Source organism: Quercus suber, unplaced genomic scaffold (assembly GCF_002906115.3).
Source record: "Quercus suber isolate HL8 unplaced genomic scaffold, Cork oak 2.0 scaffold_786, whole genome shotgun sequence".
NCBI classification, from domain to species: domain Eukaryota; kingdom Viridiplantae; phylum Streptophyta; class Magnoliopsida; order Fagales; family Fagaceae; genus Quercus; species Quercus suber.
Genome location: NW_027070222.1, coordinates 1,409 through 20,241, shown reverse-complemented (window position 1 = coordinate 20,241; position 18,833 = coordinate 1,409). Strand labels below are relative to the sequence as shown.

At 35.4% G+C, this 18,833-nt stretch overlaps 1 protein-coding gene and 1 pseudogene across 1 annotated transcript; both read left to right on the top strand.

The window, feature by feature from the left end:
- Window positions 1–373: 373 nt before the first annotated feature.
- On the top strand, window positions 374–6,748 carry LOC112002026 (E3 ubiquitin-protein ligase makorin-like). Its single transcript, XM_065767252.1, has 5 exons — window positions 374–2,353; window positions 2,434–2,691; window positions 3,049–3,118; window positions 4,780–4,891; window positions 6,358–6,748. Exons 2-4 carry the CDS (start codon window positions 2,627–2,629, stop codon window positions 4,870–4,872), a joined length of 228 nt encoding a protein of 75 aa, XP_065623324.1. The 5' UTR covers window positions 374–2,353; window positions 2,434–2,626; the 3' UTR covers window positions 4,873–4,891; window positions 6,358–6,748.
- Window positions 6,749–12,960: 6,212 nt separating this feature from the next.
- LOC112002054 (uncharacterized) lies at window positions 12,961–18,581 on the top strand (annotated as a pseudogene).
- Window positions 18,582–18,833: the final 252 nt, after the last annotated feature.

The following is an 18,833-nucleotide window of genomic DNA, read 5'->3' as shown; positions in this document are numbered from 1 at the left end:
TGAAGTAGTGGTGGAATGCTGATATAGTTATTTTATACATGTCTTTCAATTATTAGATTTTAATATGCTTGACGTGATATTATTTGATACTAAATACCTTTTTATAAGTATTGTGCCACTCTTTGATTAGTTTTGTTGGACTTAGGATTGGTTTTTGCATGATTCTTGGAGTGGTATTAGTCATTTCACTACAACAAACTTGACTTGTTTTAACCCACTTTTCTCATGATTGACTAAAAAGTGCCGAAACCATCACTAAAAAGAGGGGCAAAAGGCTAAGTTTAATTAGCTTTATTCCGAGGGTCAATAAAATCCTTGAAATAAACCTATACAAACCTCGGAATAATCTGGTATAATTAGGCGGGCTAGTTTTTACACTCCAACGCTAATTTTACCTCAAAAATTTAAGCATTTTTCAACGCATCCTATGGCAACCTTTGATAGAAGATGATATCTCAAAATTTCCAACCCTTGAAATGAAGTCCAAAATTAAAATACAAAAGGAAAACTCATTTTTTTCACACTTGGCACTCAGAAACCACTCACACATTCAGAAAATTCTGTCAAAATTGGAGCTCATGTCAGAAACTTCTCTCAAAATCGATCTGAACTCATCTCAGAAAACCCAAAGATCGGAGCTCATCTCATCTCCGACAGGCTGATTTGTGGTGGTCAGCTATCTCATCTCCGACGACAAGCGGGCCGTTGATAGACTGAGCACTCTTCGCCACCCCATTTTCCGATTATAGGTCTGTCTCTCTCTGCTTGTTTCCCTAGAAATTATGGAAATTACACTTATATCCAATTCTACTAGGTACGATCTTCTACGGCTTTTCATTTCATTGCATTTCTATAGATTTACTCGGATTCTATATTTGGAGAAATTGTTTGAAATGAATAGGCTTTGTTTGAGTTTTTATTTATTTTAACAGTTATATTTATTTCAATTGCTTTGAAATTCTAGCTCAATTCGTTAGCTTTGTGGGGGAATTTGAGCTCGATTAAATTTCTTTGGACTCGTTTAGAATCTGTTTGGTTGTTGAGAAATCGTAGGAAAATAAATGAGTTTTTATTGTATCAGTTTTGTTGAGATTTTTTTGTTGTTGAAAATTTTTAGTTTTTATTTTTTTATTTTTATAATTTTATTGTTGGTGTTTTCAATTGGTAAATTTTCTAGCTCGAATCCCTAACCGTTAACTTGTGCTGAAATTTGAGTTCTATTAAATTTCTTTGATTCATTCGAGAATCTGTTTGGGTGTCTAAAAATTGTAGGAAAAGAATGATGTATTGGAGAGGATTTTGGGATTGATTTGTACATTCTGATTTGATTTGAGCTTAAATTATTGCTGGTTGACTTTGCTATTTGGATTTTAGATGAAAAATAACACGTTTGAAATTGTTAGCCTAAAGATTGAATTGTCAATAACTGAGTCTGTGGCTAGCACACCTTAGAATCTTTTTTCCTCCAAGAATATGTGTGCAGTCATTAAAGCCATCATCTAGGATCCTACAAGACGCATGCACACAAAAGGAGGAAAGGGAAACAAAGAAGAATAACTTTAGACTCCATACCAATTGCACTCTCTTGTTCTTGTTGGCCATTTTATTTATTACTGTGGAGATGGGCAAAGGGAAGTGTGTCACATAAGAATATAGTAGGGAAAAATCTGAAGAATAGGACAATGTTTTACTCAATGGAAGAGGGGAAAGAGTTTGTACTTGTGGAGTGACTATCATCGCTAAAAGAGAAACTCTCAATAAACTGATAGGAATTCTATCGGTATACTTACTTTAATTAGAATTAACAGAGAGAGAACTAATCTAACTCTCCCTGTAGCTAATCCAAATCTAGCCGCTATACAAGAAAAACAGAATGTAAATAGCTTATTTACAAACAGCCAATCAGAGCACACTTAATCTGACATGTGCCTCTTACATGAACTTTTAACATTACCCGCTGTAGCTGTTGTGTTTTGACTGATGTACATATGACTTGCAGTTTAGACAGATGCAAGCTGTAGCTGCATCAAACTCTTACTTCTTAACAAATTCAGAAGATGTGCGTTTGGGAAACGTACCTTTTGCAGGCACAGGAGGCACAGTTCCTAATGGCAGCGATTCAAGAAAATTGCTATCGCCTTAAGCCATGCACAATGCCACATAAGCCATGTACTAAGACGTATAATATTATGATCAGTTGTTTTGGGGAGCAGCAGAGGTGGAAGGATGAGAAGGGCTTGTTTGGGAGGATGCAGAGTCAGGGGTTATTGCCTAATGTTGGGGCAGCTGAGGTTCCAATGCATATATCTGAAAGTAAGGCATCAAAGTGTGCATGGTTCTTCACCTAATTAAGGCATGGATACAAATATACGTTAGTTCTTTTTTGTTTATGTGAAGTTTTAATTCCTTCTCATTAGACTGGAATAATTTCAGGTAAAGTTGAGTTAGAAACTTGGATTAATTTGAAAACCTCATAGCTGGAGAAAATGGCTGGCTGGAGTTGCTTGATGTCAGAGACTCAGAGGTTGGGATTACCACTTTGGTCAGTGTGTGGCATAATTGAGTATTCCCTAGTTTTTCCTTTAGAAGGCTATGAAGATACTTTCCATCATATTTTGGTCCTGTTATGGCTTTGATCAATTTTGTTGAAGAGAAGCAGGACATTGTTGATAGCTACAAGGCAAAGCTCAAGTAATTTCTTAACTCTTGTCTAGACGATAGACCTTCATGTTACTTGTGATCCTGTTTCTGGTTTTTGATTTTCAAATTTGATTTGTGTCCCCCTTTAAATACTTCTACTTGATTTGTAATTCACTAACATTCTAGTAACACGGAGTCATCTACTACTGCTCTCTTGTTTAGTTGAGAAAATTCTATCAAAAAGTTTTTGAGAACTCGCAACTTTCAGATACTGTTTAGTCAATTTTCCTGAATGTGTTGGTAGTAAATTCAAGAAACTGATAAACAATTTAGATAACTAACAATTGAAGTATTGTGAACGTATATTGTTGTTCTCAGTTTTGTAATTTGTTATTGTCTTTCTTGCAGGTCCATTGATTGCAAGCACTTCGATTTTGGGAAAGGAAACTGCCCATTTGGGAGTAGTTGCTTTTATAAGGTAACGTGAATGTTAATAAGATAAATAGTTATTGCGATTTTCATTTTTCAATGGTTTCTGGTTTAACTAATCTTAAGTGCAACAGTTTTACTTGTCTGCTATACATATAATCAATATTGATTCTCTTTAGCATAATGGTTATTGTAAGCATCCTTTACTACCTGGAAATTGATTATTCTGTGTAAGTAAATATTTATGTCTCATTGATTCTTGATCTTCTGGGATTTTGCAGTGAAGATGTGGTGGTTTTCTATAATTGTTGTATTTTGCATTTTGTTGGTTGATGACTTGTTTTTTCTTTGTGGTTTTCTTTTAATTATCTTTTGAGTAGTTGACTGCATGCTCCGTTGCTTAATTGAATACTATGGTGTTTTACACAAGAATATAAGATAAGTTATGCTTTAGTTCAGATATACTTTAGATTGAAAACTAATATTTCAACTTTATACACAGATGACATGATCCAAATGGCTGGTATATAACAATATTGTAACCTGTAACTCAGACTCAAGAATAAACAAGAGGCCAAGTATAAAGTCAGATATTGATTTCTTTTCCCCATGCTGAACATCTTATCAGCTAAGGAATTTGATGGAGAATTGGGTACCAAGAGGTATGAGTAGGTTAAAGAATTAATGAAGAATAAACAAGCTATGATCAGTTCAAATGAACATTGAGATCACATGAACTTTTCAAGCCTAGCTTCTAAATTTGATAGTTCCATCTAATAGCTGATCTGCACTGTGCTAGCTTAATACAATGGTTTGTGAGACCTTTAATTTAATCGAGTTCCATATGGACTTTCAAAGCAAACCTATATGGAAATAATGGGTAAGTAGAAAAACACCTTCACCTGTTTGTGAAAGCAATTTTGTATAATCAACTATGGAAATCCAGTTAACCCTGTCCTTTCAATTCAACTCATTGACAGCATAGTACTACGGACTATGGTTAGGAACAATCAACTTGACTGTATTGAACTATTAAAGTCTCAACCCATTCCATGGGTTATAGAATAGTAGGAAATAGACAAACAGAGAAATTATTCTGCACACCCAGATGAACATCAAGTCAATACAGGTGGCTCTTAAAATTCATTTCTATGATTCCTTTCAAATCAATATATTGATTATTTGTGATAGTCCTTGAAATTCAATTGGGTACAAACCTGGAGAAATAATCCAATTATGTTAGTCCTTTCAACTTAGAACCCCCTATACGCACTCTTGCTTGGCATAAATATCCTCAGACATCATTAGTTCTTTAACCTACTCATACCTCTTGGTACCCAATTCTCCTTCAAATTCCTTAGCTGATAAGATGTTCAGCATGGGGAAAAGAAATCAATATGACTTTATACTTGGCCTCTTGTTTATTCTTCATTTCACATTGTCAAAGTATAACCTGTAAAGCAGTGGTGATATTGTTTTTTCCATAAGGGACTGGGATGAGAATATGATTATGGGGCTAGGAGGTTAATTGTGCTGCCAGAAACTACATAGTGCCAATCTATTTATAATCCCTTAAGCTTTCAAGTGCTGGTTAAGAATCAACATTTTCATCATTTTTATGGGACTAACAATGTTGTAATATGGACCATATGCATACATAGTGGTTTCTTCAATATGGTTTGAGTTTATATTTAGCTTTATCATTGACAGGAACAACAGAGGATTCCATTTCCTTATAGTGATCTTGATTTAGCAAAGAAGAAATTGCATCTTAGACGCTACATATACTGGAATTGTAGTTGAGACTCCAGGAGAATTGCAGGTAAGAAGAATTAGGTGAAGTGATATTCTAATGGCACTCTATGGACTACTGTTTTCTTGAATATATGCTGTCTAGCTTGTCTAATTTGAGTAAATGACGTAGACCAAATATTGAGGATATTCATATCATATATAAATGAGATTGGATTTTTTTTTTCTTTTTTTTTGGTAGAAAAGATTGGATTCAATAATAAATAAAATTAGATTGAAACAAATAAATATTCTTTGTAACTATGGCAAGAGTCCCCCTATGGAATCATAGTAGGCTGAAACAGTGTGACAACTTATTGATTTACTTGGCTGCATATTGGTTGAAAATCGGGACCTCACTCTCTTCTCAATGGTCATTTGGGCAGTGTGGAATCGAAGAAACAATATATGCCTAGATCAGTAGCGGAGCCAGAAATTTTTTTAGGGCGGGCCAAACTAACTTAACCAAAAAAAGAAAAAAAAAAAAAAATTGATGGCTAAAAAAAGTAAGAAGTCTTAATTTCATAATTACCACACCATTGATCCATAGAATTTTAGAGCGTCTCATAGGAATGAAATGAAATAGTTTAATCAAAAGTCATGACACCACTTTCGTAAGTATTTAAAATAAAAATAAAAAGGTTAATACCCTACCTTCTTTCATATTACTAAAATTATATATAAATAAGTACACATATTACTATCTCAAATATAATATATCTTAAACAACAATTAACAATAATGACCTTTTTTTAATTTAACAAAAATAATAACTTACTTTGATTACTCAAACCACTTTCTAAACTAAATATAAATTAAAATAATATAACAATAGTGGAAGATTTAAAAACCTATACACGGCTATCAAAATTGTATTATGTAGATAGTACTATTATCATTTATAAAAACTAAAGCTAAAAATAAAATAAAATAAAATAATGTTATAATATGTGCAAGCTATAAACCACAACAAAACTAATAGAAAGCCTCTTCTTTTTTTTCTTTTTTTTTTCTTTTTTTTTTTAATAAGAATAAAAAGTTGTAGAAGATTCAAAAGTCAAAAACATAAACTAGTAGACTATTTTTTAGACTAACACCCATATATCTCAAACATAAACATAGAGAAACAGGAGAAATTATACCATCCTTTGATGGAGTCCAAATCTTATGTTCCACTTTTCCTGCTTAACTCTATACTCCACCAATAAATACTAGCCACTTGTTTACCTAATTAAATAAATACTACTATTAATTAATAATTGTAGTATTAATAAGTTAATAATGATAGTATTTAATTAATTAGGTGAACATGTGGCAAGTATTTATTGGTGGAGTATAGAGTGGAGCAGAAAAAGTGGGACAGAAGATTTGGACTCCCTTTGGTAGACTACGTCACTTGTCCATTATTCTACTAAAAAACTCCCACTTGTTTAAAATTGTCAAGTCAGTAATTAGTTTTTGTTTAAAAAAAATTTCTAACTCAGCAATTTTAAACAGGTAAGAGTCTTTTAGTGGAATGGTGGACTATATCACTTGTTCACCATGAGGACCTTATAATTTCTCGAGAAAGAGATAGTTCTGCAGTCTGTAAAGTAAGGTTGGATCTTAGAGCCTAAGTGGAGTTTGGCTTCGGCTTAGGCAATGCTTGGGGGTGGAAAATTGGTGAGTTGTGGAGACAAATGAACAATTCCAGGTTAGAGACAGCGCCAGTGGCATAAGGGATATACATTTTAGTTCTAAATAGATTTGGGTCTTTTTTTTTTTATTTTTTAAGTAAATGGGTGATATTTGAATTTACAAGAGATTTGATTTAGAAATGATTTTTCTTTTTGGGGGATAATATTTGCTGATTTGGGATTTGTTGAAATTTTTGTTGATGTTTGTATAATTTTTGTTACGCCCCGAACCCAAAAAGGCCTAAAGTATGAGAAAAACATCTCAAATGTACCTGTAGATTTTGTTCCTTTTGGCAATTCAATCCAAATAAAATCATATTAAGTACCAATATCAAGAATTATCATAATAATTCCATTAGATATACTCCCAAAGTAAGTCAGAGCTCTATGCAATAAATACAATGACCATTGGTCACAAAAGAATGGAGGTCTAAATAAATAATTACATATCATCAACTTGTCCCAAAAGTGGAAATAAAGGCATAACCGCTATTAGATACAAAAGAATTGGGTCAAGCCTACTCTAAGTTATACATCATAAATTATCTCCATCACAAAAGTCAGCCTTCATCAGCAGTTAGTCTAACTATTGCTAGTCACAAAAAAACTGTCTGAAAATGATAGTTGCCTACTCTGAAAAGTTTGTAAAATAATGGAATGAAACAGAGCCCAGTAAATAGCATATTTAATGGAGTGGGAGAAATGTAAGTTTCATGATAATAAACATTTTACAGACATGCTAAAATTTGGGAATTTCCATTTGAATTCTGCAAAATAAATTTCCTTAACATCATGACAAGAATGATAAACATATTGTAGCACCAAGCTTCTCAAAGTAACTATGAAACTATATATTATTCATTGTGAGCTATAAAATATCCAATACCATTTCAAATCCAGAAACTTCACCCAAGGCGACACAGACGGGGTTGTCACACAGACGAGGTAATCACTAATATCATGGCACAATAACAAAACCACATCAAAAGCTCACAAGTATTTGAAATACACAGTTCACTTCCAAGTAGTTTCATAAAATATTTCAATAACCAAATAGCTACAATATTCTCAAAGTCCTCTAAACTATTTCTTGTCATAAATATTTTGCGAGATTTTCCCAAATAATACAAGTTAAGATAAAACATTTTTAGAATTTGCAAATAATGCAATAAATTTATAAAATTCATTCCCAAGAATTTTATAAAAGATGCTTATCTTTTCCATGCTAACAAATCATGCAATTCTCCATATGCAATAAGAATATGCACTTTCATATATAATCATAAATAGTAGGGTCACAACACAACATTTTTTAGAAAAACATAGTTCCACCATTAATTTTCCAAAATGTGTTTTACCCAAAAACAAAGTTTATATAACATGATTATTTTCCAAAAATCCCATTAAAAGCTACTTACCTTGCAACCCTCAAAAAGCTTAACTTTCCAAGCTCCAAAGGAGATTAGTTAGAACCTAAACAATATCAGGCAAACCTATCACAATAAGCATAAAACTTGAAATTGTATCTAGCTACAAGTTAGAAATTGTCAAATAAGCACCTTGATTAGGCAAGCCTAGTATATAGCCTCACAAAAATATTTTCCACTTCCAAAGTTTTTCAACCAATTCATTCACAAGGCATAGACTCCAATTTATAAAATTAACCCATTCAAGGTATTATCTCTAACATCAAAACCTCAACACCTTCTAAGTACTTCCCACAAGGTTTACACCATGTCAACAAGAGACCCATGATACCAAATATCATAATATCCCCCAAGACAAATGATTTGAATAGTTAACTAGCTCCAAATAATCCATAAAAATTATATTCACCATTTATTTCACATTAAAAAGCCAAAATCCCCAAATCTTCACACTTAGCTAACCACCATTGTAAAAACTATAAATCCACTCATCAAATAAATCTACCAAGACAAAACTCATTCATAAAAACACATAAATATCATTTCTAATACTCATAAATCACATGAGTATTATTATTAAAACTTTAGATAAACTTAACCTCAAGCAAAAGCATATAAACCCACCAAAAATATTAGAAATTTTTACCTCAAATAGTAGAGATGAATGAGCCTTACTTTTTTTCTATTGAGTTTTTCGGTGATCTTGCTGAAAAATGGTGGTGGAAGTGGTGAGGAGTGGTACCGGCGGGAGAGTGAGGGAGTGAAGAGAGGAGAGTTTGTGAGGAAAATGAAAAGAAAAGAAACATGTAAAAGACCCTTGGTTGACCGGCCAAAAGGAGAGATATTTGTGTGGTGGGGAAGTGAGTGGGGTAAGTGGGCACGTGTGGCTCGTAAAAAATCTGATCTCCTTTTTTTTTTGGGCTGGGGTGTTACAATTTTGGACGGGCTATGGGCAATGAATGGGCTGGATTTTTTTTGGTAAAGGGTTTATATGAACTAAGGCTCCGTTTGTTTCGGGTGAAAACCACTTCTGAAAATGCTTTTCCGTAAATGCGGGTGTTTGGGTGCGCAAGAAAAATTGGGTCACGGAAAATCATTTCCGTTGACCGTAAAAATGCCTTTTGATTACGGAAAACCATTTCCGTTTGTATTTTACCTTCAAATTACTTCCGAAAAGAGAGAACGAGAGAGAGAAAGAAGGACCCAGAGCCGTCCTCGTCCTCGTCCCATTGCCGGCGACCCATGAACCCACGAACCTAGAGCCTTCGACCTTCGACCTAGACCCATCGCGACGAACCCAGAGCCTTCGACCTAGACCCAGACCCATCGCCTTCGACCTTTGACCAAGACCCATCGCCTTCTTTGACCTTCGACCTAAACCCATTGCCACGAACCCACGACCTTCGACCTTCGACCTTTGACTTCGGCGGAAACCCACGAACCGATCTCTCTCTGTGTGTGATTTTGATTTCTATGTGATTTTTTGATTTTTTATTGTTGTTGTGGTGGTGTGGGTGGTGGTGTTTTGGTGGTTTTCCTGTTGTGTGGTGATGGGTTGTGTGAGTAGTGGTGGAAAATAATATTTTCAGAATGTTACCAAACACATGAAAATATTTTCTAGAACAATTTTCATAATGCAACCAAACACTTGAAAATATTTTCCTTTTCCGAAAATAGCATTTCCGGAAAATAAATATTTTTCGAAAAATATTTTACGGGAACCAAACACAGCCTAATTTTAAAATTTGAGGGAGGCCCAGTGGATTTAAAGAGGAGTAATTCTTCAAATGAGTAACTAAAACCTAGTCCTTTTTTTTCTTCAAAATCCTTGCGACCCCCAGCAGCTTCTTGGCAACCTCCAGCTTCTTGGCGACCTCCAGACGCCTCATGGTATAAAATTAATTCTAATGGCGCCCCTTTTCGCTAAAGAAAACTGTGCAGGAATCGAGGCAGTGATAAGAAATGAGCAAGGCTTGGTGATGGCATCTCTCTCCCAAAAAATTCTTTTGCCATTCATGGTTGTAAAGGTGGAAGCACTTGTAGGTAGAAGGGCAGTGGAATTTGATGCAGAACTTGGTTTGGATCGGTTTATATTGGAAGGGGACTCCCTGATTCTCATCAACACCCTCCGAAGTGGCTATAGAATATAGATCGCTAGCATAGTTTGGTCACATAGCAATTGATGTGCAACACATTGCCTCCCAATCTTTCATTGATTTTAATTTTTCTCATGTAAGCAGGCTTTGTAATACTGAAACATATTCATATTCACTTGCACGAAGTGCTATTTGTTCTTCTTATATGGTTGTGTGGATGGAATCAGATGGAAGATCTTCCATCTGACGTTATTCTTGTTCTTCTAGGTCTTAAAAAAATGTTCTCTTTAATTAGGTTTGTTGGGCACTAAAAATGCCACCACTTTAAATTGCAAGAACTAATATTGATTATGGGTTAACTTTAGGGACAATGATATATTTTAATAAATTTTTTATCATTTTTCAACTTAGTCCTTATGTTAACATTACACTTAAATAAATATATTTTTCAGCCAAAAAAAAAAAAAAAAAAAGAATATATATATATAAAGGGTAATACACTTAAATAAATATATTTTTCAGCCAAAAAAAAAAAAAAAAAAAGAATATATATATATAAAGGGTAAAACTTAGATACAGTTAAAATTCAGCTATTTGATAATAGCTCTTCATTATCAGACGAAAACACTAATAAGTTTTTGGTGTAGACGGGGATTGAACTCTAGATCTCTTATTTAGAGCATTCATATCAAGAATGCTAAAAAATGTAGCTTTTAGCATATCAAAACGCTAGTTTATCTATTTTAATACCCCACTTCATAATAAACCCAACATCAAAGGTTTTATTTGTTTTAACACTTCATTAAAATATTATTTATTTATGATTTATAATTCTTTTTTATTCTTACCACCCATTCACCCTCACCACCCAAGCCACCACAAACCTAGAACCAACAACCTCAACCCACCGGCCTCAACCCATGATTCAACCAACCACCAATCTCAACCCACTCACCCTCACCACCCAAGCCACCACAAACCCACAACCAACAACCTCAACCCACCGCCACAACTAAACTCAACCCACAACACAACCCATACTACAACCCACAACACAACCAGCCACGGTACCACCGAGACCCATCGAGCAACCCAGCAACCCGCCGCTATTGAGGAACACCAACTTGCTACAGTAAATTGCTACTGCTACTACTACTACTAGCAAGTTTGTAAAAATTTTTAGGTTTAGTAACATTGATGTAGAGGGGTTTTTTTGGTGGTTTGGTGCTAAAATGACTTTTTAGCATTTTTCACATCTTTGATGTAAATACTCTCAAGAATCAAAGTATTTTACCAGTGCTAACAAGAACTTGACAATTGTTAAAAAAAACTTGGCTAACGGTGTTAATACTTTCTCTTTCTCTAATTCTGTTAACTGTATCCCTCCAATGTCTCACTCTCGTTTCAAACTCTTAAAGATCTCTCTCTCTCTCTCTCTCCACTATCGGATCTCATGGCTGCTGTCAAGGTGCGGCCTAAGCAAGCCACCGTTAGCCACTTCTCATGTTGTCTCTTTTGGGTTCTCTCTTCTCAGTGAAGTCTAGCCCAAGCCTGAAAGCCTGAAACCCCATGAGCTCTGCCACCATCGTAGGCAACAAAGCACACCGATCCTCCTCCTCCTCCTTTGTTTGTTCTTTAGTTTCCTTTGATTTATCTTTTCTCCTCTCCTTGTTTTTGATTTTATGTGGGTTTGGGGATTGGGATCTAAACATGGGGTTTTGGGGTTCCAAACATATGAAATTGTTCATTGGTTGTCATGAAATTGTTCAATGTCTCACGGATAGAAACTGAAAACAAAAGTGAAAAAAGAAAGAAGACAGTGTTTGTTAACACCGTTATTAGTGAGTGAGATAGGCGGCTAAATTTTAAAAGGGTATAAAATAAAGATATTATATTCATTTACTACTGTTTCTTTGTGATTGTAGATAGATATACGCAACAAAACCACAGTACCACACCTCCCACCCATCTTAAACCCTAATCCTAAACCCCCAGAGAAGGACCAAACCAAACCAAACCCACCACTTCTTCTTCACCGGTCGTACTCAGTTCCGGCAAGCAAAACCGAAGGTACCCTTTTTCTCTTTCGGATTTCTTTTACCCAAAATTGGATTGTTTTTATTATGCACCATGATGAAATGTGTGTGAAATTTTGGGTGATTGATGATGGGGTATGATGCTCTGTTTTGTGTGTGTGTTCTAAGTGTATTTGTTGATATTTATGTTTGAATTGGGTAATTGCTATTTGCTTGTGTTGTGCCACCTCTTACTAAAATTGTTCAAGGATTCATTATCATACATGTCTTGCGCTTCTATTTTTGCTTCTTTGGATGTTATGATATGTGTGTTTATGTTAGTTTAGTTCTCTTTCAAATTGGGTTTATTTTATCTATGGTTTAGCAATATCTTCATGTAATTGTCTCTTCGGTACAACTTACTTCTCAGGTTTCTTTTTTTTTTTTTTTTTTTGGTTGCAAAAGTGTTACTTTACCAAAATGTATTGAATTCAAACACATAGCGATATTGAATTTAATTGTCCTTAGAAATGATAATTTTTCTTCATTAGTCAAGGGCAACCATGTGTTTGATTTTAATTGGGATTCTAATATATTGCACGTAAAGAACTGTACTTAAGTATGACTTGTTTGAAAAAGGTGTACCCAGAAAAATGTGAGTTTTTTAAAAGATTACTCTTTGGCTAATTAAGTGCCAGCTTGGTACAATTTTTTTTTTTCAGTACCCTTTTGAAAAAATGGTGTTTGAAATGGTTGTATTTAGAAAATAGTGAGGTTTTAAATAGCTGTTCTTTGAAAAAGTGTTGTTTGAAAGAACAGAAGCAAATAGACCTAGTTGGTTGATTTGATATTATTGCCTTTCTATTTTTGTCTGTGTATGTTGCAGATGGCCAGGTAGGACGAGATTCTATCCCTTCCTGTACAAAATCCTCCAACCTTAGAATTTTCTGCTGCTGACCTTGTGTGGTCAAAGGTGGAAGGTTGGCGTGACAAAATTGATAGAGTTGCTCTAGCCTAGAGTGAATGATTTTGTAAAGGGTGAATCAGAAAATAAAGACTGTCCATCAAGATTTCATCTAGAAGTAAGGTGACAACGATGTCCAGAGATCACGTGTAAGCCAAAGGTTGATAGCATTCTTGAATATATTTTGTAAGTTCAAGCTTGTTCCTTTAGAGGAGTTCCTGGTAACTAGTACATCATGAGTTTTCACATAGCTTGTTGATTGTGAAGGTATTGGTGTTCCTTTGGTCTTGATGACCGCCGTAAGGGTGGCACTGTATGATCTAGTAGGACAACTTATGTCCCAAAGAAGAAAAATGCTGGCCGACCAAATACTAAGAGAGGGTGCACGTGCCACTTTATCGTGAAGAGCTTGATTGCTGAACCATCAGTAGCACTAATCATATATACTGAAGATAAGCATGTAGATAATAAGGGGTTGCCATGCCATGGTCCACAGGATACTAAGGCTGCTAGAACGCATGCTATGTTTGCTCCATACATATTAAAGGATCTCCGTCCGCGAGTCTTATCTCCACTACATGTTGGGGTTTCTGTGGAGACAATAATGCAAAGACACAGTGAATCAGTAGTAAGAGAAGGTGGGCCAAGTAACCGTGACGACCAGTTAAGCCACTGGTATGTTCGAAGACAGGAGAGGAGCATCCAACATTCTACATATGAACTTAATGCAGATGATGCAGTTAGCATCGGCATGTGGGTTGCAAGCCATCAAAATCATATTTTCTTTTATGAAGATTTCTCTGATTCAGAACCTTTCACTTTAGGCATTCAAATAGAGTGGCAGTTACAGCAAATGAGTCTGTTTGGAAATTGCAGCCTTCTGGTTTATGATTCAAGGTTCAGAACAAACAAATTGAAGGTCTGATTTTATTTTATTTATTTCATTATTTTATTTTTTAATTTTATGTAGCCTAAGTCCTTAATGTCCTTAGAAACTAAGTGTGTGCTTTTTGCAAATTCATCTAGTATCCGATTCACAGTCTTGTTGTATTCAACTCAGATAAGAAGGCGCAATCCCTGTAGCTTGGATTATTGCACCAAGGATTGCAAGTTCAGATGTGCATAGATGGATGAGGGCTCTTTACAATAGAGTATGCACAAAAAATCCTACTTGGAAATTGGCTGGGTTCATTGTTGATGATCCTCTAGTTGATGTCCTAACAATCGGGTTGGTTTCTAAGTTGACCACTCACATTCCAAACTGTATATTAATAACTATATGATTTAATAAAAATTTGGTAGAAAATTATTCCATGGATCATATTGGCTTATAGGGGAGAAATTATTCAGTCATCTAGGAGGACCAGTTCAGCAATGCCTAATGGTCCTTTCACTCAATAATAAAATGCCACGTTTTTACCTGTCCAAAAACTAAAATAAAATAAAATTCCATGTGTTCAAACTAATTAAGTCAAATCCTAATCACAACGTTTACAAAGTAAAAATAAATAAATAAATAAAAATCCACGGCTATACCTACTATCACCGCTGCCTCCTTCAACTTTCACACCCACAAGTTCATTACACTACAATGTTGGTGTGGGTTGGCTTTTAGTTTGCTTTATCCAAGTGTTCTTGTGTAAGGAATCTGCAAACACCAGAGTTGAAGAAGGCAACAGTGATGTTAGCTGTTCTCGTGAAAGGTTTTTATTTATTTATTTATTTATTTTAATTCAATATCGTGATTAGGGTTGTGATTAAGATACACATGAAATTTTATTATTGGATGGGAGGACCATTAGGCATTACTAACATGGTCCTCCAGGAGGATTGAATAATAAATATGCCCATTAACTTGATTGATCATAGTTTACATAGATTGATGCTAATGGATGGTAACGCTTTTTAACATTTTTTTTTTTTTTTTTAAATTTAATGTAATCAATTTCAATTTATTTCCTTTCCTTCTATGATGTGGTTTGGGAGGCCTATTATAAGGCTCCGAAAATGCAGTTGATCCCAAATTAATGAAATTTGTGTTGGAAGATTACTTCTAGTGCTTGGTGATGATTCCAAGGAAGCCTAGATTCCTAGGTTCCTACATTTATCTCGAGAAAATCCATTATGTTTCGGAAACATGCATCCTCTCCCTCACATGAGGGTGGACCCCACAAGTATACTCTCTCCTTCATCTCATGTTTGGCGATGATTCCAAGTAACCCTAGGTGTTGATTCATACTTTTCTATTTTCTACTTTCTTCACTTAATGGTGATTTCAAGCAAACCCTATGCGGTGATTCCTAGGGTCCTACCTATCCTTTTGTTCTTTTGTTTCCTAAAGCACCAAATCCCCTTTTGAGAATTCATTGTCCTGCATCAATGGGAAGCTGGTTACACAATAACTTGATTTGCATGTTTATAAAGCACTTGCTTGAGTTTTATCATAAATATAGGTAGGGTTTTGGTACAGAAAATCAAAATCAGTGACCAACCTTAACATTCCCATTTCAAAGCTCCTAAATATAGGATGTACATGCTTATTGATTCAGACCATCTTGTTGATTCTCCATCTCTTATTGTATTCTATGGCTCAAAAGTAGCTTTAGTAATGTGTTTCTAACCACTGGAACTATTATATTTCATATAAAGTTGCATATGACAAAAGATTTGCATTGATCAAGCTGAAAGGTCAAATTAACAATAATTTTTGGGGGTTCTAGTCCAATATATGAGTTTGGCTTGGGTAGCCTGGATTAATAAGCATGCTGAAAATTTACTGTAGTGGAGCCAGACCTTTTATCGTGGTGGCTGTGATTTCTTCTATATTCTTAATGAATTGTACATGCTTGAATTGTTGAATTTATATATGCTTTATGCATTTTTCTCAGGGATGTGTTTGATTGCTGTGTACTGATGCTTCTGACGGGTCTGTCATGCGTGGCATAAAAACTTAGTAAAGAAATGTTTGGAAACTAAGATGCGAGTCGAGATTTATTGGAAGATTTTATTGATGAGTCAGATTTTATAGATTACTTTAAGGCGATATGGTATCCTAGAATAGGTTGGTCACTGTCTTTTCTAAATGGAGGAATTCTTTCCCATGTGTGAGGGAAGTGAAAAAAATATATCGTTTTGCAGTCTTCCACATTCACTGCCAAAATGCTAATTCACACTGTTGAATGGGTGACCATTTCTTGGAATGGACCACTAAGCTCCAATTATTGATCAAGATTTGTTTTATGTATGAGTGTGTATGTGTAGGTATGCATTTATGTATGTTTGTACTTGGTTTGGGGTTCCTAAGATTTGGTCACCCGATGAATTAGTAATCTTAATTATTAAAGATCAACTTGACCGTATGAGGTGAAAGATATGAAGTCTTGCTCTAAAATAGTGTGGAGTCCATTGGCTTTTCTATGTGAGTCTGTTTTCTTTTATTAAGAAATTACTGACTTGAGACTTTGTTCTGACTCAGGAGCATGGACTGCGGCACTAAAATCTCTTCCACTTGCCAGCCAGGAGACATGTGCAGCAATGGAGTTTTACCACAGCTAGATGAAGCTTAGGTTGTTGAATGAGAAGGACCTTGGTGTTTATCAACGTGCTGTTTGGTTGGTTGATAGGTTGGGTACAAAAGTGCATTCTTACTTCTGGCTTAATGAGTACTCGGGGAAGGATGATTTTGCCCGATATTGGAAAGATGAGTGGATGAGTGGCTTAACATCTTGGTGCAAAGCATTGAAGATTCCTGACTCTGATGTTGTCATACAAGGTGGATGTGCAAAAGTTGCCGACCAGCTTGTTAAGGATAAAGTGTATGTTGTCTGGAATCCTGGTTCACAGTTTGGTATTTGCAATTGCACTTGGCAGAAATGGGCAATATGTGTGAGCTTATGTTCAAAGTTACTAATCTTTGCCATAAACGAGGGTCTACCATGCCATCTATCAGCATATTCCAGTACCACAAGGCATTGATTGACATGCTACACTGCCCACCCCATGATTCTTTGATTCGTGATCATGCTATTTCTTTAGCAGTTTGTGCACAGAAGCAGTTAAATGTACTTGTTGATTTAGATAGCAGTCAGACTGCTTTAGATCCCATTCAGAGTCAAACTGTAGATAACATCAAGCAAGAAACTGTTGAGCTGGTTCTTACTAACCAAGATACAGAATTAGTAAATGAAAGTAACTGTATAAATGAGGATGCATCAGCTCATGATGAGAATTGTGGGGCTGTAAATGATGCTCCTCGCGTTATTAGCAGTGATGTGTGTGATGAACTGAATGATTTGGCTACAAGTGGAAATCGCATCTCTGGTGAGAATGTTGGAGAAGAAATTCGTTGTGCCGAGATGGATGTTGAGTCATTGTCCATATGTATTTCCCCGCCTGGTCTAAATTCTGTTGATGAGGTTGTTGCCAGCAATGTCTTTTCAGAGAATGGAAACAGAGGTTTGGACAATACAAGAAGCAAGCATCTCCCATCCAAAGTTGATTCCAGTGATGTAAATGAGTTTCAAGATAAAGATTGCAATGAAAATATGATGGATGTGGAGCCACTATCTATTGATTTTCCTCCATCAACTAGGGAGTTTCTGGAGCAATGCACAGTGACCCATCAAGATGGTCTTGCAGATAATGATCTTGAGCCTACAGTTTCCAATACTCCTGATTCTGAAACCAAGACCTCCTCAGCTATATCCTTGCCCGTTGAGTCACAAGTGCTTAATATGATTGAAATTTCTGGTATCATCAAGGAGAATGAAGGAATGGAATTGAAAAGTGGGAATGACAGAATGGATGAGAACCTACTCTCTGCGGATAATGATGTCCAAGATGATGGTGTTCATGATAACATTTCAGATGATTCTGGTAATGGTCATGATGCAAAGGCAGTTGACAGCATGATGACTGAATAGTCAGAATTGCCGCTAAGATGCTTATGGACAGCACATTGCATTGAGGACAACAACCTCGACAGATTTCAGCTCATAAAACTGGTTTTTGTGAGAAACTCTTTTTAATTGCCGGCTCCTTTTAGATTACGTGTAAATCTCAGAAGGGTGCTGGAAATAGAGACTCTGAAAATGAGGTTATTTGCCAGCAATTAGTTGTTACTGGTGTCAATGGCACTGCTGGAGAGAACTATTTCATGGGGGACTTGGTGCATGCCTCTCCGACAAGTACAGGGTCCATCAAACACTACAGGGTCCATCAAACACTACGGGGATTCTGGTGTTGCAGTTAGTAATGGCTGAAATTGGTGCTCCATCTCACACATTTACTTCATGTAAATATTTGGCAATCAATCCAATTGTTTCAATTTTGCTGATTTACCTGAGTATTTTTTTCTAATTTATATCTTAATAGTTACACACGATCTCCAGGAAGTTGTCAATAATGGCCAACACATTATGATCTTCTATATGGATGGGGCAAGAAAATGCCTCAGTGTTGACAAGATTGGGAAATATGACCACATTGTTAATGTTGGCCTAAACTTATGATTGACCACAATTTTTTAATACTAATTTCTTGGATATCTTGTATCATTTCTGCCTTTTAACACAAAATCCATTGTATTTCCTGTATTGGGAAGAAATAATTTCGTTGCCTTCTTTGCTAGTTTATTTACACACTGCTTTGCTTTTCTGTAGAAAAACACTAGAAATTGTACATTGCCCAACTGGAAAATTGTTTGTCTTTGGAAAAGTCGAAAGGTTTACTCAAGTTATTTGGAATAACAACCACAGGAAACGGTGATATATATATATATATATATAAATCTAGTA

Coding starts and splice junctions, on each gene's coding strand:
- LOC112002026 (XM_065767252.1), top strand. CDS start 2,627: ATGGCTTTGATCAATTTTGTTGAAGAGAAGCAGGACATTGTTGATAGC. Junction 2,692..3,048: donor AGCTACAAGGCAAAGCTCAA/GTAATTTCTTAA, acceptor TCTTTCTTGCAG/GTCCATTGATTGCAAGCACT. Junction 3,119..4,779: donor GGAGTAGTTGCTTTTATAAG/GTAACGTGAATG, acceptor TATCATTGACAG/GAACAACAGAGGATTCCATT.